General features: G+C 40.8%; 1 protein-coding gene across 4 annotated transcripts; it reads right to left on the minus strand.

The window, feature by feature from the left end:
- Positions 1 to 10: 10 nt before the first annotated feature.
- Positions 11 to 17,648, minus strand: CEP95 (centrosomal protein 95). Of its 4 annotated transcripts, none has more exons than XM_086624061.1 (22): positions 17,619 to 17,648; positions 16,713 to 16,841; positions 15,492 to 15,599; positions 14,483 to 14,593; positions 12,426 to 12,534; positions 11,833 to 11,942; positions 9,891 to 10,105; positions 9,414 to 9,483; positions 8,697 to 8,806; positions 7,738 to 7,740; positions 7,371 to 7,483; positions 6,945 to 7,077; positions 6,661 to 6,775; positions 6,137 to 6,315; positions 5,771 to 5,863; positions 4,715 to 4,865; positions 3,389 to 3,549; positions 2,796 to 2,870; positions 2,128 to 2,280; positions 901 to 1,047; positions 735 to 806; positions 11 to 662 (listed from the first exon to the last, which is right to left on the minus strand). In XM_086624061.1, the coding sequence occupies exons 1-22, from the start codon at positions 17,638 to 17,640 to the stop codon at positions 486 to 488; spliced, it is 2,556 nt and encodes an 851-aa protein (XP_086480187.1). In that variant the 5' UTR covers positions 17,641 to 17,648; the 3' UTR covers positions 11 to 485. The 4 variants fall into 4 exon arrangements, with proteins under 4 accessions (XP_086480187.1, XP_086480185.1, XP_086480184.1 ...); XM_086624059.1 differs by lacking the exon at positions 7,738 to 7,740 and adding an exon at positions 10,921 to 11,055 and having other exon boundaries at positions 6,945 to 7,074; positions 8,703 to 8,749; XM_086624058.1 differs by lacking the exon at positions 7,738 to 7,740 and adding an exon at positions 10,921 to 11,055 and having other exon boundaries at positions 8,703 to 8,749.
- Positions 17,649 to 19,775: the final 2,127 nt, after the last annotated feature.

A 19,775-nucleotide genomic window follows, 5' to 3' on the forward strand; every position in this document is an offset into this window, starting at 1 on the left:
AGCCCTGATTTTTGTCAGATTTATTGCAGGAATTCTCTAACTTGTCCTTTCACAAGACACTTGAACCACTGATGTTCTTTTAAAGATCTTCTTATTCTTTGTGAAATTTCCTCCAATCTAGAAGTTTCTAGCCAAAGGTGTTAGTGTGGCTTTTCAACTCCCACAACACAACCAGCACAGGTGTAGAGAGGGCTTAGCATTCAGCTGTTCCACTAAAATAACTTCACTAAAACACACTGACTTTATCCCACTTCCTTTGTGTGGAGCTCAGTATTATCTCAGTCTTGCTAAGAAGGTACAAAGTAATTTAAAAACTTTATTGGTGATCATAAAAGTGCTGTAGAGATCCCAGATACCAGCAGCTCCACCTCTGCCATGTCAAAATGACAGACCAGGTAATGTAAAGAAAAACAGCCACACACCATCTTCCTGTTACAGCAGCTCTCCAAGATTCTCATCTCTTAACCAGAGAGAACTGCAGTTTCTTACAAGAAACAGCTTTTGCTATACTGAAAAGAAGCCATCTGAAGTCTAGATTTCAGTCTGTCTGCTTCTAGTTCTTGAAAAAAGGTGTCATCATCACTTTGCATTATTGCTGCTTGCAGTTGCTGTATTTCCTTTTCCATCCTTGATCTCAATTCTCTTTTTGTTTTCTGTAGCATCTGAAGAAAACAGAGACTTTAGCCACAGCACATAAAATGAAAAGACATTTATGCAAAATTAAGAATACTTACTTGTGCTTGTGCTTTCTCTCTGGTCTGGAATTCTTGGTGTTCTTGAGATAAAGCTTCTGCTAGCATGGAGAACTAAGCATAACACATGTTTGAGTTGAACCAATTGAAAAAAGGAAAGACTTCTGGTGTAAAAAATATCAAATCTCTGATGCAGAGTAAGCTTTACCTGATCTTTGTAGTAGTTCTCCATAGACTCCAACTCATTCTGATGCTCTCTCTTTCGCTCAGCACGCTTGTCCTGAGCATATGCTCTCAGGTCCTTCAGTCTTTGCTTCTGAATTTCTAAGCCTTCTTCAAATAAGTTTTTAAATATCTGCCAGCAATTAAAAAAAAGCAAACGTTAAACATTCTCAGAAACTTTTAAGTATACATTTACATTTTCAGCTGCTCTATCTGCTGATGGAATGGTGATCACATGAAGACAGGTCATTGCCCATGACAAAGTAGTGATGTATCGAGTAATGGTGGAACAGGTAGAGCTGAGTTGTATTTGTATTACTCATTTAGCTGAAATTCGGATAAATTTTTCATGTCAGTTTAGTCATATGACTAAGAAAGGGGCTAAAAAAATGTATATTTTTAAAAGTCACTTCAGACAACCCGACAATGCAAGCCAGAGCCCTTGAACATGCACTGGGATTTACAGCTCATGCGGAATTCTGGTGACTGACTTAGGACCTTCATCCATATCCCAACAACAGCAAATCCTGCCTGGACTCAGCTTTCCATTTGTACAGAAGAACACTTAGCAGCTACAGTGCAGCCTGAGGCACAGTTCTCAAATCACTAACAGTGCATTATGCACTGAACTGCTAGTCTTTTAAAATAAAAGACACAAGAGTAGGTAGACAATTCTTAAAGTGTAATAACTAATTACTTTTCTTAGCTCTGATGTCCAGCCCTAATTAGAGGTAGTATCTGTCAAAGAATCCACTCTGTTTAACAAACATAACTGAATAACAAAGCTGTCTTTTTGATCAGTTTCCTTAACTGAAGATTTAGATTGTTCTCTTTGGATAGTAACTATAGGAACAGCTTCTCAATACTACTCTTTATGAAAAAACTCATTTCCCTGATTTCTCATGTTACCAGCCCTGTTTTTCCATACTGATACCTCACCCTTTCTCTCCTTCTCTTAACCCCATAAAGCATCCTTTTTTGTTTTACAGTGGTTCGCCCTGAACTGTGTCAGTGTTTCCAAAGAAGGAACCTTTCATCTGTGGCCTTGACTGACCAACCATTTAATTTAATCCTGGCTCCTGTGCTCTGTTCACTTAACTTGCTCTCGGTCCGCTTGTGCCGATAGTTGAACTACTGGACTACAGGTCCTCAGGACTGGGGTCTCAACAGAAAAAGAATCCCACGCTTTCAGAGCAAGACATCTTGTTCTTACCCTTTCTTCCCGTGTCCTAGCCCGCATCATCTTGGCACGCAGCTGAACCCGGTAATCTTCATAATATTTCCTGGCTCGAGCAGTTTGCTGGCGTTTCTCTCTCACCTTACTCTGAGCCCATTTCTGTCGGTAAATGTGTTGCTTAAGTTCTTGCTAAATGGAGAACAGTAGCTGTAAGACCTCCAAGCTTCCAACAGATATTGCTGCAGGCAAAGCTTTGTTAATTATTGCTAAATAAAGAGGGTCCTTTATTAAGGACCTTCTCCCTACCCCAGTCTTAGACTGCATTTATGCTTTAAAGCTTTCGTCACCACTGACTTAGCAAAGTGGTGCCATCAAGAGCACTGTATAATTGAGGATCGGTGTTGCCCTAGTAGCTGGTGTTTTTATCAGCAACACCAGAAGCCTGAAGTTTCTCCTTCTTGTACATTCTTAGAATTTGTTTGCGCTTTTCAAGCAAGAGTGCAGTGTAATAATAATATTCCATTCCCATGACCTCAGCAGCTACACAGCAAACAGATTACATGGCATTTGAGACCACTGCTACTTAAGAGGCACAGAATTGTTGTAAGATAAAAAGCCACTTTCATGGACCAGGGAATATGCATTCTAGCTAGCTCAAGATGAAATTTTTGTATTAGGTAACAAATACCCTTCAAAGAACATACCAGTCTCTTGTTATGGTCTTGATCTTTTTTAATAATTGCAACAAGCAGCTCATGCTTCTTCAGAGCTTGTTGAACCTGCAGGTTTAAAAAAAAAACAAAACACCAAACCGCATTACTTTGATCATTCTGCAGGACAGGCAGTTGTGTGTATGAGTTTTAAACATTGCCCCTCTGCTATGTTTTGGTTTTTATGTCGAGAGTTACCATGCATAAGTTGATCAACTTTTGTATCTCATAACTAACTTTTAAACTAGACGACTGTTCAGAACTAGCACTTGAAACTACAAAATGTTTTTAAAATGCAGTACCAATCCTAGGCAGTACTAGATAAACTAGTATAAAAAATGAACCTTATATTCTAGTGGCTGATCAGAAGTTGAACCCCCATGTCTAGATGTGCACATTCCTATTTAACTAACCAAGCTGAGATATACATTCTTTCAAATGGTGCTCAGAATGTGCGCGTACCCTGTCTACACTGCTTACAAAGAGTCAGGATGATTTTATTATGAAACATGACTGAAGACTGCTAACTGTTCTGTCAGAGGTACCATCCCTGCTGATACTTGGAAGGTAAGAATAAGAATGCTTACTTCATTTTGGAGTTTTGGTCTAGTTCTGGCAGAAGCTGCCTTAAGTTGCTCAGTATGTGCAAGCTGCTGTTGCCACATTTTATTCATAGTGTGGTGGGAAATATGCAGGTGGGGAAACTCTTCCAGTAGCTGAAGTAGGAGGTCATCATCTCTTACTTTCACTACAAGGTAAAGAGAGATATAAGCAATAAATTCCTGGAGAATACATTTAGTGGTAAATTCTTCCGGACTGTGTCAGCTTAAGTTATGAAATATTTTAGATTGAACACCACATACAACCACCATACTGTTGTTATGATGTAAGCCTAAACCCAGCAGGACATAACATCACCCTGTCAGTGCACCAGCAGAGAAAATAATACCAGGTTTTTGTTAGTTTGGGTTTTTTTTTCTGCTGAAGAATTGCTTTTATAGCTCAGGCATTATTTTCCTCCCATCACCACATCCAGGTGGATAGGTATCCCCTTCTTCCTTCAAATAGTTCTGATAGTCACTAATCAGTGATTTCTTTACCTGTCTCTCACTGACTGCAGCAACTTAAAATAATGCCAATACAGCAGTAGTAGTGACTGATCCAGGTCAAATAAACAGGTGGAAAATAAACTGGTTTGCAACCAGCTCATTCCCATTACATCTTTGATCTTCTGGGAGGAAAAGATGATGGGGAGATGAAAAAAAATGGGTATTAACCAAGTATATATCCTTTAAACACTGGAAAAAAAAAGCAGTGCACGTGAGCAACATTCAGCTATGTAAGATTATACCATGATGTCATACATGAGCATGCCCAATACCATTTACAAAAAGAGCCTGTGATTTGCATGGTGGCTGTTCTTGGAGCTTGACGTGCTCAACAAAACCAGTGGCAATGTTACCACCACTGCGGCAGGGTCTCGAAAGGAAGATGATAGCGAGTGACAGATTCTGCTCTGTTATCTGTACATGGCTCAGCACCAGCCTGCTAAAGGCCCAATTTTAAATCTGATACATGCTTGGGGTGGGAGAGAGGGAATTAAAATAAAAAGACTGAGCTCAGACTCTAGTGGAGCAAGCATAGGAGTAGCAGTAATGGAAACAAGCCTTGAAAATAATCCCAGGGCTTTTAAGGAGGTAGCAAAGGGGTCAGTTTTGATTGTGCATTGGTGGTTTACATTTACTTAAAGCATTATCTTCCCTAACAAAAATCCAGACGTGTAGAGGTCATTAAAAGGGGAAAATGCTACAGCTGACTGGTATATGTTGGACTCGTGCCTTTATTCTTGGGAGTTCAACACATGCTTTCAAAAGATGCCAGTTTTCCACCAAGTATAGTTTTGCAGTTCTTACTTGGAGCTGCTTTCTTTGGCTTCACAGTCCCTCGTTTTGGAATCCACTGGCTGTATTTGGGATTCCGAGGTGTGGTTTTTCTAGAATAAACTTTCACTGGCTGAGGCATTTTTGGAGGTTCTTTAAAGATGTTTTCTTTGTATTCTTGTTCCTTAGGAGCAGATGTAAAACAGATGGAGAACAGGTATGAGAAGGAAAGGACTGATAGATCGCATAGTTTGGATATCAGAACTTAAATGTCTGTCTTTGAAACTTCAGAATGAGAATTTGGACATATTGCATGGGATTGTCCAGAAGGCCAGAATTTACCAAGTGCAGGTCAGGGTTCAAATAAAGGTTAAATCTCACTATTGCATAAGCTCAGCTCTTTTGCAGCACTTGACACTTCTGTAGCAGCCTATTGACTGCTGCTGCCAAAGTGGTGAAAATGGCCAGTGCCGCCTGCGTTGTCGTGACATTCATGTGACGGAGCTGCTAAGCTCAGGTGTTCCAGTAGTATGCCAGACAGTAACAAAACCCCTTTGCCATATTGGTAACATCAGAGAACCATCTTTGCACAAACCCAGCTTTCAGAGTAGTTAAAAGAGACTATGACAATATTAAGCAGATTGCCTTCAGCCTCCAGGGGCTCCAGCCTTATTAACCTCGCTGTTGGGGATGTGTGTGTATGAAGAAGTGCCCATCTGTGGAGAAGTTTAGGCCAGTCTGTAGAAGCTATCTACTCACTTAGTTATAATTCTTTAAATCTGAGTGTCTTGAAGTTACCACTTGATGTGAAAAGCATGGTGGTTGTTACCCGTAAGAATAGGTATTATTCTTAATACACAGAAGTGCTGAAACATCTAAAACTATTTGTCTCTTGGTTCTGTCTCAAAAAAAGCTGTCCTTCTGTTTACTACTTTAGTAGTATACAGTGCTGGAACTGTGACACTGGAAGTCAAGGAGGTTTTGTACTCAAAAGACACGTGTCCAGTGTCTGAACGTATCATCTAGACAAGTTTTAAAACAACCACCAAAGAAAACACAACGAAGAATTAACTGTAGTGCATCACATACCTTTTCCTTGGTGACTTCTCTAAGCTTAGAAAGTCTAAGCCTCTCCCTAGCTTCAAAAATTCTGAGTTCATCTTCATAAGCTTTAGCAACCATCTAGAAAATAAAAATAAGATGACTTTGCAGAGAAAATAATCAGTCCATACAACCACCTCATTAACTTGTTCAGTGTATGGGTCAAAGTAGCTTCTTCCACTTTAAACTCTTCTGCAAAATTTGGCTTTTAAGTCTTTTCCTCAGCAGTCTACAGATAGAAACAGTACAAAACTAAAGCAGGCCAGATGCCCCCAGTAGGTAAGAGAACTCAGTTTTAATGCTTTTAGTATAACTTTTGGTAAGAACAACCTATAGGTCTAACCTAGAAATTACCTTTGCTTTTTTTGTTCTTTCGTCCCTTTCTTTTTGCAACTGGCTGCGTATTTTCGTTATTTGGCCTGTTCCATTACTGCAAAGTTTATCTTCCACCTCAGAAAAGAGGTGATGCTGAGATGAGGGTGAGGATGGAGAAAGGGATCGTGGCCTGCTTGGGTACTTCAGATTTGATGTGTCTGTAAGGAAAGGCAATTCAATGAGTATCTAACTTGAAACAAACAAACAAAAAAAAACTCCAGCCAAACATAAGGAAAAAAGCTCCCCAAAACCCATACAGTCTATGAGGCAAAAAGGTTAGCACAAATTAAGTCATAAAAAGCTAAAGCCTTTGCCTTTAGAATTATCCCTCCCCCAAATCACAAATGTTGAGGCTTATATAATAGCGAAGGTGCCAAGAGATCTAACAATACAAAACTTACGTTCAACTACTCATAGTTAGTTACTATTAGCTTTACATTAAAAAGGATTTTTTTTTAATATTCCTTTCTATCCTAATACTTAACTGGCCTAAGAATTGTTACCTTGCTCAGCTGTCCTTCCACGATAATCCATGACGCTGTCACTGTGCTGAGACAGGCTGTCTTCATCTGTGAGCTCCTCCTCTCTGGTGTGCCCACCCAAAGCTCTCTTCAACATCTATCAGAGAGATTTTTGGGCTGGTCAGGTTCAATAGGTCATGCAAAATGTACACCTGTCTAAAGTCAGGTGTTGCAGATTTCCTTTTCATCAATATTAAATTTATCTTCTTGCTCTCTCTGTTTACCATTACTAGCTTGCTCAGATACAAGGAATAGGTTTCACTTACTAAATCTAGGTCATTTAACCTGCGAGAAAGTTGTTCTGACACTTTATGAAGCTCTTGCTCAGATAACTTTTCTTTTGTTTTTCTGTGGGAAAGAGACTCTTCAAGTGAATCTGTGGTAGAACTTTCGTATCTGCTAAAACAGGAAACAGACACATTTCATTTCTATTCTAAAAACTCGACAGTAAGCATTACCTCGTGCAATTCCAGTTCACTTTTTGCCTGAGCATGTTTTTATAGAATTAAGTAGAAGCCAAATGCCTGTAACTGTGTTTAAGAAAATGCTTATATGTCAGGAGAAACAGGATATCTTTCACTGTCATGCAGCCAAGGAGGAAGAAATCTTATTTTAAAGGAAGGTGGGTGGGCCCTGGGCAGCTATCTATATGAAAGTGCTAGCTTGGCTCAGTACCAAAAAACTGAACTTGCCTTTTCTTTCTAGACAGATATCTAGATTCAGGTCTTGGAATTTGTGTTCCTTGTTCAGCATGTAGTGACAGTTTTTGATGTAAAGAGGAAGCAGATGTAGAAGTCCCATATACCTGAGGAACCGAGGAAAATGAGTAAATTAAGACTTTGAGATCTTCACCATAAAGCTCAGAAATACCATAGCTCATGTGAGTAGAGAGATCCTACAACAGCTTTTATAGGAGAATCGTCTCAAACTCTATGATTTCTTATTTTTATATTAAAAAAAAAAAGTAGTTATATGTCCAGATAGTGTGCTTTAGAGAATTAGATGTTAAAAGAATAGCAAAAATATGGAAGACCAGTTCAAGAATCATCTACAGCTAACCCACTGAATCAGAAGAACAAAGTCTAGGTTGTTATACGAGTATCCCTACGTACTACCTCATAAGCCTGGGACTAATGCCAAGTAATCTGAGTAAGCTGAACCTCACTGAGTACAGACTAAGCTGCAATTCACAGCAAACGAAAAAAAAAACCCAACACTTATGTCCTTACGCCATTTAGTTACACTGGTTTAGTAGTGCCTGGTAACATACCTGCTCAGACTGGAGTAATTCAGGCTTGGCATGCACATACTTGCAAATGCACCAATGGAAAATGAGTTTTAAACACAGACAATGTTTTAAACAGACAATGTAGAAGTAAAGGCTGTTGAAACTATTGAAACAAATGAAGTCTGTGAGTACCTCTTGTGGTTGCAGAAGGCAAAAAAAGTGTTTTCCAGAGCAAGGAACTTCCTGTACAGATAGGTTTTTACAAGCATAGAATGGCATCTGCTGATCGATTTGTGGGTTTTGCATTGTTCAGTTTTTGAAAAGCAAAAAGACAACGCAAGGAAAGAAAATGAAATAATATAGCCAGGCAGTTAGCAATCTTTAGGTAGGGAGCAAAATGTAAGTTTTATTTGAGCCTGAACAACCCCAGAAAACCAAAATTCTTACTAATTTAGCATACTGCTACACTTGAGAGAAAGGACGTGACTGCACTCTTGTGTTTTATACATCTTCAATTAAAACCAAGATAACTAGTAACTGGTTGGTTGTGATAAATTAGAACTCTATAGGTACTGGCACTTACACTTGTTGGAGTAAACACCTCCAGAAAGAACTGACATGACTTATAAACTGTACGTAGTCATAGTCTAACAACATTGGATCACTGACTGTACATTGAAGAAAGCAAGCCAAAAGCAGGTTTGAAAGAAGTGCCACAAGGTATCAGCAGAATTAAGCATAAATCCAAAACATATGGACTGAACTTCCACAAGTAAGGTAAAGATGCAACATCTACCTTTGCCACATTGTCCTCATCATCATTTGATACCACCTTGTCTCCCACTGCAGAAACAGATGACGGATAAATGTTAGTTGATGGTACAGACTGCACTGTGCCTACTACCATGGGGAATGATTAAAAAAAAGATGTGACCCATGGCCTTTGGAACCAAATTATTCCAAGAGAACAGAATGACAAAGCAACTGTGGTTACACACTTCTGACATTCATTTTGGTAATTTCTCAAGTTTTGAATGTTCAGTGTCATGGGAATGCTATGGAAACTAGAAAGGTAAGCAGTGTTTCCCAGGCAACAGAGAAAATAAGTACTGAAAACTAGTTTCTAAGCCTTTTCTACAATAGCAGTTAATGGCTTTTTCCTAGCATTGAAACTGGCTTGTTTGGTCCATGTTTCTCTGCTCAGAATAAGCTCAGCCATGGGAATTATCTGCTAGAAGAGATTTCTATAGTCTAGGCACATCTTAGCTGGATTAGCGAAGAAAGGAGTTGAACTGGAGACACAGATTATTTTTTTCCAGCACAGTGAACAGCTTGAAAGTAACCTATTTTTGTTTCTCTCTAAAAGAGAGATAGAAATATGAACTTATGGTTGAATTTAAAAAAAAAAAATGCACTAGTAGTTTCAAAATCATGTTTCTTCTAGTGCCACTAAAAATAAATGCAACATTTGACACTGTTACCCTATAGAAGCAAAATTCTCTCTCACCAGGGATTTTGCTTGATAGAGGAAAACTACCAGAAACATCTTCAGATTTTTGCGTGAGTGACTTTTCAAGCTGAAATAAAAAGCAACATGTTTTCTGTAAGTTCACAAGGAGAGTGTTGAGAGGAAGGTCATACATTAGATTTGTCTGCATATGGAAATTAATGCTGATTTTACAGATAAATAAAAATACACTATAATTATTGTTTACTATATCGTAAACTATGCAGCTACATTGATTATGGAGATGTGTATGTATAGGTGTATAAAATAAACACACCCCTCAAATTAACTTCCTCTCTGAATACTCTGTGAAGAATGAATCCACAATCTAAAATTCTTTGAACTGAAGATAAAATCTGAAACATTCAGAAGTGTTTTTTAGAGACCAACTACTCCCACTCTGCAAATATACTAGAAGGCTTTAAAATGAAAGCAGTATTGATTACTTACTAAACAAATGGATAGGTTTTTACTTACAGTAGGAATTTTCAGTCCTTGACTATTAGACAAAGCTGCTGACTGGCTATCTGAGCTCTGATAATCTCTCCATCCAGGATAATGAGGTCTGGCTTCCGAAGCCTGAAACGGTGGTAGCAAAGGAATAGCTTGCTGTATAGGCTCCCCAAGTTTTGTAGCGCTGGCACTCAAACTCTGTTTTTGAGGTTCAGTAGGATGAACAGACTCCGCTGATCCTTAAGAGACAAACATGAAGAAGTTGACGTGTTATCTGTGAAAGCAGAATGTTTGTTTTGTGTATTCTCCATACGTGCTGGATGGAAGTATCTAAATATCTTAATGTTAGCTGTCATCTTTTCTGGACTGCGCAGAACAGCACTGTAACATTTTTACGCCTTACAATGTCACTTTTCTTCTGTTTGCAGCTCCTCCCTGCCTCACTGCTTTTCCAAGATCACCCAGTTTTTCATTACTGTATGTATATGAAAACACTGCTCTCGTACTGCGCAGGTGTAGCTCTGTGCATACCCAGTAAATAGCTTTCGATTTGCTCTTCTTTTCCCCACAGCCATTTTAGACACACGTTGGGGAATGCCCCCTCGTGCGCAGGAATTCGAAGCAATGGCAGAGCCACAGTCAGCAGAGGCCAGGGGCAGTTGGAGAAGTTGGCTGCCACCTGCCAGAATGATTCCCCCAATACACAATCTATCCATAACTGTCCCTAAGAACAGCGCGAAAGCCCCCCTGAGAATATAATTTTGGATGCTAGAATCTGCCACAAGAAATTTTTACTTTTAGTATTTTGTTTATTGATCCACAAAAGGAAAAAACCTAGCTGAAGCTGAATCCTAGCTAAGCAGAAACACTGCAGATAATGGAGTTTGCACACTCTGGGACACTAAACTATAAAATTTCTGAAAGGATTTCTTTATTTCAAAATATAGCTAAAGCGTTTCCATCCATGACTAAGGTTCTCTTATACACTGCCTTAGTACCCTGCACCCCTTGGGCCAAATCAGGTAGATTAGGCATCAGAAGAATGGACACTCACCATCTGCCTTTTCCTTTACAACGGTCCTCTCAGTTTCAGAGAACTGTCTAAGTAATGCTGCAGTAGCCTCTGAATTTTTAGATTCTTCCACCCCCTTGTCCTTTTCTGCTGGTAACAACTCAGGCAACTGGAGTGCTAGAAGTGGTGTTTGAAAAAGATTAAATTAAGAACTATAAAGCACCTTGCTATAAACTGCTTAGATGGACAATTTTCATGTTTGGTAGGTTAATAACTTGGTGTTAGCAATCCATACTATGATGAAAATTGGTCTGTTAAATTCCTACTTGTAATTTCATTCAATAAAAAATTTGTAATTCATAATATTTCTTTATGCCTCTACTTGGAGAGATTACTCACCAATAAAAATAGGAATATTCCTATAGGAAAATAGGAAATAGGAATGGACTCCATTTAAGTAGTCTGCACATTATTTGTTCCAGAGCCAACCATAATGTTTTTAAGTGGCACACATTCCTAACAAGTCTTCTTCAAGAATGAACTTTCTAGTCTTTTTACAGTCTTAAAGAATACATTTTACACTGCAATAAATGAAATAAATGAAAGGCTTCAGAAATCTTATTCTATTGAACAAAATAAAACACCTTTGTAGGCAGAACTGAATTAGAAGTCAAAGAACAAACCTTTATCCAAATAACATAGCTCAGGAGTTATGAAAAATAATGTGTGGAATACTTAAAGAAATCTACATTTTAACTTCAGCAAGATCAGCTACAGGTACGTTTGCTTATTATGGGTTGGGGAGTTTTTTGAGTGTGATTTTTTTTTTGTAAAATAAGAGTTTAAAACAAAGTATTTGTCTGAAAGAGATACCTTTAAAAAAGAAACAACAAAAAAAGCATAGATACGTTACTACAGAGTAGTCTTAAATTTTTTTTTTCCACCCAAACTCACCTTCCTCTCTCTTGGAAAATGAATGAGCAGTATCTCCAAGTCTAATTAATTCACTGGTAGATTCTGATCCATCTGCATCACAAGATGGAACAAAAAATTCTGACTGGGACCTAAGAGGAACATAAAAGTTGTAAAATGTTTACCTTATAAACCTTTGCCCCTTCAGTCCACACGATGGAGCTGCAGAAGAGTGGCAGCCGAGCTGCGGGCAGCTGGCTGTGGCTCTCGTGGTGTGGAGACAGCTTCTCCACAACAAACCCACCCAGAAGTCATGAAGATAAACCCAATGCAGCTTAACTACAGTACAGTCATTTAAAACTGAGACAATGTTTTCAGCTTGTTTCATTCCACATGTAAAGTAAACTTAAGGGAAACAAAATGCCATCAGCATTCTTCAAGAGCAAAAAGTTCTAGATCTAATTTTAGCCCTCTTGCTGCCCGACTAAAGGAGAAAGTTACCTCACATTCCATTTGAAGTATGTAATCAGTATGTGTCCTGCTTGCATACTGTTACAAACCTACTAGTTTCTCTACAGATGCACAAAAAGAGAGTCAATCACTACGTCAATGCAAGTGTTCAGAATTGTTCTTACCCTTCAACTGACGAGAATATTGAAGGCTGTGTAAGTTGACCAGCATTGCTTTCCAGCTGCTCTTGAGATGCAATCCGAATTTCATTCCTGGACAGCACATTGGCCTCATCTGTTAATAGTCAAAAGGCAATTACTTCCAAGAAAACTACTTCTACCTATTAACTAACAGGTATTATTGCCAATATCATCAAAACAGTTGAAGTGAAATAAAACATTATAATGATGATATCTAAAATGATGACAGGTAATGCCCCTCCTTGAGGGAGGAGGCAACTTCTGGTAAGTTTTGAAAAGCGATACAACTATCATATACCCTGTTGTTTCAATGATAAATAACGCCTTCTTCCTCAAAATAATTAAATCCTGTACTTAAACCAGAACATTGGAGCCGCTAACACCTATTGAGTAGCAGCACTGGCAGTCTGAGAGCAGGGAAAAGCAGAAACAGAGGCACTGGAAATTGCTGCTGCCCTCTCTGCCGTTCACAGCGAACAGGACAGGAGGCACTTGTCTCAGGCACCCAGCACTCTGCCCTGCGCTCACAGGGTGCAACAGCCAGTGATGACAGTTCTTCTCAGCTTTAGGACTGGCAGACCAGTGCTCAGTCTGCAGTAAGGATAAAGCCTCTAAAGGGCTGAGTAACTTCTCTTCCCCTGTCTAGTGTTTTCCTCAAAATATCCCTGCTATGGATCTGCTCTCAAGACCCACTTCACAGGAAAGCTTAAGTCATCCCTATTTGTCTCCTAGTAAGTAGAAGGAACATTTGCTCGTTGTTCCAATTAAAGTCAACCTTTCCCTCTCTGAATCCTAACCATAAATCTTTTCACTTACAAGTTGCAAAGCAACAAAATAACAGAGGATGAATTGTCTAGAGTAGGTTTCTGCCACAAGAATGAAGCAGAAAGATTATGTTCTCCAGTTCTTGCCTTTTGACAAATTTTGGGGAAAATACATTATCTATTTTATCATTATTGCTTATGAAAATAAGGAATGTAAGTACTCAGTTTGGCCACTGAAATTTCCTCCCCCCTGCTGTGGTCAGTTAGTCTTTCTCCTCTTCTGCATTGTCAAGGTTATAAGTAAGGCAAAACTACCAAATAAATCTTTGCTACATTGGAAACACCTAAACAAGCTTTCACAAAGCTTACATCTTGCTATGAGTATCATTCCCTACAGCTGCTAGTGGGGAGAACAGCAAACAAACAGTTTTCACCTGTTATGAGAGCTGTATTCCAGCCATGAACACCAAGAACTATGGTCACAAGAACCTAACAAAGCCCTCAGCAAGCTAACTTGACAGCAGACTGTCCTGGTTTCAGCTGGGGCAGAATTAGTATTCTTTTCAGTAGCTAGAATAGCACTGTTTTTTAGATTTAGCATGGGATTTGTTATGAGAAGAACATTGATAACATACTGATGCTTATAGTTTTTGCTGAGACATCAAGGACTTTTCAGCTTCCCATGTTTTGCCAGCGTGCAGGAGCACAACTGGCTGGAGGGGAGCACAGCCAGAACAAAGGACCCACAACTCCTAGCTTATGATTCGAGCTTAGATTTAGGATTGAGGGCCAAATTGGCCAATGGAATATTCCATATCATGCCCAGTATATAGACAAGAGTTGGCCAGGAAGTTCTGGGGTGCTCTCTCACTCTCCTCATCTCTCTCTTTGGGCTGCTCACTCTTCCAGGATTGCGGTTTCAGGACTTCTCTCTTTCAGGATCACTAGCTGGGACAGGCACTGGCCAGCAGGTGGTGAGCAAATACACTGTGCATCACTTGTTTGTATGTATTATCTTGTATATTATTACATATTATGATCATTTTAATCATTTTTACTTTTATTTTATTTCATTTCAATTATTAAATTGTTCTTATCACAATCCATGAGTCTCTTTCCCTTTTCCCTTTTAATTATCTTCCCTGTTCCCCATGGGGGGGGAGGGTGAGCAAGCAGCTACATGGTGTTCAGTGGCCGGCCAAATTAAACAGAAAAAGCTGTCCATAATATAGTAGTAGCAGAACATAATACTTTAAACTAGGACATCTGTCTACTCACCTCCATTCTGAGAAGATTCACTGACTTCTTCTGTCAGATACTCTAACAAACCATCAAATATTTCGAGGAGGTTTCTGATAGATTCCCTTTCTCCTTTCACAATGTTCTCACCTTAAGAGAAGGTACTGCCACATGTTAATGATTAGTGCTTCACAGAAGAAAAATTCTCAAAAGCAGTTTTCTGGAGTGTTTGGAAATTCTTGTGAAGGTGTCAGCTCAGAAAACAGCCGGTCACTCATTTATGACTACGTAGGTAAGCTTAAAGTATCTTAAAAGTTTCCTAAAGTTGCATATTTTCAGTTCGAATAAGTGAAAGTTTGTTGATGCTGTAGCTGCTTCCACAAAAGCAAAAAAAAGTCAGGGATATTTTCAGGGATAGTTGGTATTTAATATTTTCTTATACATACTAGCTACAGCATGAACCAGGTCTATGTACTGGCAGGGAAAATTACAAATACCAGCCGCACTGTACAGGCACCAAATCGGGAGATCCTTCATCTCAGGCAAGTGGTTTTCATTCTTTGCGGGCTGTGTCATGTGAGACTATACGTATGACTACTCACTGAAAGCTACTATCTGTGTACAAAGGACAGACACAACACGGTTCAAGTCTTTACTCGTTGACTTTTTAAAATTCAATAACAAGTTTGAAATTCAAGGCTCATGTTTTAAAACCCAGTCTCCAAGGTTTAGCTGTACCCAGAAAAACACTGAGCCCGTAACAGACTTCAGGTAACACTTTAGCAGACAAGTGAAGTATGACTGATTGCTAACTGTAACACTTCTTACAGGTCTGTATCATACAAGACAGATCTTATTTATTCTCTGTTTGCTGTTGAAGTTTACAACCTGATGTCCAAGGCAAGGGTTCAGGGTTTTGATGACATTCACTACGGGACAAAGATCTTTAACGTAAGTATGCTTTATAACACATGGTTCTTATAAGATGTTCAAACTAAACCACACAGACACTCAGCTGGCCTTTGTCTACCTTAAAATGAGTACTTACCAGTGATGTGCGACAAGCTGACCTGCAAATAGTCTAATGCCAGGGAATCTATTACTGCTTGTACATTATGTGCATCATCCTCTTGGCTTCTGGGAGCAGCTATGAAATCTATTTAAAATAAATAACAGATTTTTAGGCTACCTAAACGGATAGCTTATTGCAGATGTTTAGGCTACCTAAATGGATAGCTTATTGCAGATGTTTTGTCTAAGCTACTTCAACTTTCACTTACAAGTTAGTATTTTTTCCAATACCCTGTGTACTTGGTGAAAAGTCCAAATATCGTACGGTCATATGAAATCTTTTATAAACCCTAAGTACAAATTTGTAACACCCACTGGGAGATGTGAGGATTTGATCAGCTGAAGTATTAAATTCAAGAATAAAGACTACTAAAGAATTTTTCCTCCTTCACTCCCAGCACACACATCTAGTTCAGATAGTCAAATTGGGATTGTAGCTTGTCTTTAAAATCTCTTCTTCCCCTGTTAGCAACTAGCTGGACTGCAATGTATTCTAGTTAATTGGGAGCAACGTTATTTTTAGTTCTGGGCTTATATTTAACAGGATTTCCACCTCCAATAGGTGCTGGTTACCTCAGTGCTATTAAAGTCTTCTGCAAGGAGTCTTGACATTTCCCAAATGTGATGGTTTACCATACAGCACATACATAATTGTATGGCCCTTGCTTAATTGTTGTCACTGAAGTCAAATGGAGTTGGGTCAAAGCAGAGTTAAATCACCGTTTAGCTCTTAGCAGATTGCAAGTATTAAGCATTTTATGAGAACAGGCTTCAGTATAAACACTTCTTTTATGACTAGATGACCTTTGAAGGTCCCTTCCAGCCCTAACCATTCTATGATTCTTTAAGAGAAGTGAGCCCATTCACACCCTTCAAAGGTTTTGTGCCTGTGTATGGCTTTCAAGGCCTAATTTACAATAGAAAAAGCTTTGCTGTAGCTATACTAGTGAACACCCCTCTTAGCTGCCATTCATACCAGTCAAAAAAAAAAAAAAACCAACAACAACAACAAAAATTGGCCAACATTACTTAAATCTTCTTAAAGAATGATAATCTTATGTGTTTGTCTTTGGAAGGACACAAATACTTTAAAAACCCTACATCTGTAGTAAGTTTTGCAAACATGAATTTGTTAATGACAAAATATACAGAGACAAAAACCCCCAAAACAAACAGGTTTAGAAATTATCATTCCCACCTGGTACTTTTTCTCCTAAGATTGATTCATAAAGGCGAACAAACACATCAGCACCACATTCCGAGAGATGCTTGATGTGCTGGTTTATGTGACAGCTCCTTAAAAGACCATTGGCAACGTCAACCCAATCTATTAAGAAGTAAAACATGTTAATGTCAGAACTGAAAGACACAAAGACATGGTTAGTTACAGTGAAAGATGGACCTGTTTAACTGTTTTTGACTCCACCATACGTGGTCAATCGCAATCCTCCAAAACACTGGATGTGCTGTACGCTCCGTGCCCCACGCCCCATTTACTTTGGACGGAAACACGGACACAGCGAGGATCGATACGGGCTGGTATGTTGTTCAAGGGCACAGGCCTGGCACAAAGACTCGGAGCTGAAGGTACTGCAGCACCCCGGGCTGGGCAGCTTTTTCTCTTCCACTTAACGGAAAGCAAGTTTTGGTCTGGCTGCACAGCCAGAAATCGCTTTACCCTAATGTTTTAATAACGTCAGGTGCATGAAAGGTTAGAGGAGCATCTCCTACACTTCAGTCTATGTCCCGGAAAGCTTCAGTCACTGTTTGCCTCCAGCTTTAGCGATTTCAAGTGTCACGGGGGAAACCGGGGCAAGTGGAGGTTAAAGCAGAGCTTAACGATCCCTGGCGCAACAAAAGGACAGCTTTATGGAGAAGCACGTTTTAATCAAGCGGGCGGTGCCAGCGATGCGAGCGGCAGGCGGACGACAGGACGGAGGGGAGAGAAGAGGCCGCGCTCCGCCTCGCGTCCGCGCCGCTGCCCGGGCCGCGCGCGCGCACCCGCCCGCCGCAAGGCCGCACCGGGCGGCCCCGGCAGCGGGCAGGGCAGGCCAGCGAACGCACACGGGAGAGGCGCCCGCGGCCCGCGCTCGGCCGCCCCTACCTCGCTCCGCCGCGCTGCCCATGGCGCGGCGCCCCGCGCAATAACGGCCGGCGCGAGGGGCCGCGCCCCGGGGAATTTAAACAGCCCCTCCGGCGTGCTGCGCGCTGATTGGGCAGGCTGCCCCGGAAGGGGCGGGGCCGCTCGGGGCCGTTCACCGGCGTTGCTGCGGCGGAAGAGCCGGTCGCCGTGGAAACGGAGAGAGGGAGGGGAAGAGCCCGTAGGGCCAGGCCACGCTGCGGCGCGTCACGCGGCTTCCCCTCCCCCCCTTCCTGGCGCCCGTGATGCCCCCCCGGTTCGCGTCAGCCGTACCGGGAGGGCTGTGACGGTCTCCCCGCCCCGCCGCCCGGGCCCGCGCCCCGCGGGCGGAGCTCCCCAGGCGGGACCGAGGGCTGCCCGCCAAGCCTTGGCGCTGCCGACAGCGTAACATGGCGGCGCGGCGCACCCTGCGCTGTGGGGCGGCGGCAGGGCTTGCCCGGGGGGTTCCGCCTCCCTCACGCCGAACAGGCGGCAGGTGTTCGCCGTTCCACAGCGGAATTCGGTGCGGAGGGGGCAGTTCTGCGCGTGACCTTGCGGGCCCCGCCGGGCAGTGTTTGCTGACCGGCGGCCGCGGTGTTCCCATGAACGCGGTGGTGCCCGTGGGGTTGGTGTTCCATTGGCAGGGGCTGTGGGTTTGCCTGGGAAACGCAGGGCGGCACTGATCGGAGTGTTGGAATCTTCTAAAAGTAAGATTTAGAAGGTTTTGCCTAGTGAAAGTGTATTATTAGCTGCTAGCATGCAGGTTTTGGGAGACATTGGATAGTAAAACTGTATTATCTTCCTTCCTGAGCAGCAGTATTCCACGCTGCTTAGGAGTTGTGGAATTTCCATGCTGTCAAAGTCACACAAACCTAGAAGTGATGGTGCCCTTTACCTTCAAACTCCTGGAGCATAACAGAAGCAGCTGAGATCCCCATAATGGCTGTGAGAACAACGACTGGCAGGAAGTAAACATCAGTGACAGCGTTTGCCACGGATGTCAGTTGTACATACATAATCCAAACGCACACACTGCTTTAATAAACACAAACTGGCTTTTGTGCACGAGTAAATGCACACCAGTGCTACTGAAATTAATACGAGAATGTGGACTGCAGTCTGATACACACGTAGCTCTGCAAAGCTGTAGGAAAAGCAATGGTGTTTAACTTGAAGGAGTGGAACGCAAAGATGAGGAAGTTTCTTTCAAAGAGGAAATCAAAAGGAGTTACTTGCAGACTAAATGCATGCAGGCGAGACACGAGATAAGGTTTTGTGTTTGTTTAGTCTTAAATTCTTTAAAACCTGAGCAAGGTTAAACAGCACAGTATCAGGAACCACTAAGTTATCTACAAACAAAAAAAAAAAGAAGTGTTAAGCTAAAGGTGTTAAGAACAAGAAAAGACTGGAAAATTTGGTGTTTTCACAGCCTTTGCAAAAACCTTTTTTAGAGTCTTCAGAAGCAGGAAGGTCAGTAGATATAAAGCATTAAAATGAGTATTTTGGGAGAAAAATCTTTAACAAGCTATATTAAATCACTAACTCCTACTGATCCTCCCCTATTAGAAATTTGTATTAGGGACTTAGTCGAATTGAACTGCCTCTAAAAGAACAAATTAATAGGAAGAAAGAGGTGGTATTCAAAATTGCTGAGAGGGAAACAGATGTGGCTGTTCATAAACAAACATAAGCCTAACTTAGGTGTTACTTTTGAGGAAGAGATCGTGGAAACATCTAGTACTAGTCTTTGAAAACCTTGCTCCATTCTTAGCAACAATTAAAAACAAAGAAAAAATCATTAGAAAATAATACACAACGGATAAAAAAACATCATTCTGCTTTCATTATGTAAATCTGTACAGGGCCCGGATCTTGAATACTGTGTGTATTTGAAAATAAAGAGAAAATGATGATCAGAAGTGTGGAATTGATTTTAAAGGAGAAGTAACTAGATAGACTGCAGCTTTGGTTTACAGAGGCGACTGAGAAGATACTAGTGTCCACAAAGGGTATAAATTAACAGAAAATTACTACTTGCCCTTTCAAAGAAATCATTTTGGTTTGTGTCCCTTGTTCTGGCAATGTGTTAAAAACGAAAGGAAATGTTTCTCGGGTAGCGAACAATTAAACTGCGACACACAT

Source organism: Tauraco erythrolophus, chromosome 20 (genome assembly GCF_009769465.1).
Source record: "Tauraco erythrolophus isolate bTauEry1 chromosome 20, bTauEry1.pri, whole genome shotgun sequence".
NCBI classification, from domain to species: domain Eukaryota; kingdom Metazoa; phylum Chordata; class Aves; order Musophagiformes; family Musophagidae; genus Tauraco; species Tauraco erythrolophus.

What these genes read in the sequence shown, in the direction of transcription:
- CEP95 (XM_086624060.1), bottom strand. Translation starts at nt 17,640, where the DNA reads ATGGGCAGCGCGGCGGAGCGAG. An exon ending in ATTTTCCAAGAGAGAGGAAG is followed by an intron (nt 11,068 to 11,832) that starts GTGAGTTTGGGT and finishes ATCTTTTTCAAA; the next exon opens with CACCACTTCTAGCACTCCAG. An exon ending in AAGACCATAACAAGAGACTG is followed by an intron (nt 2,281 to 2,795) that starts GTATGTTCTTTG and finishes TTCTCCATTTAG; the next exon opens with CAAGAACTTAAGCAACACAT.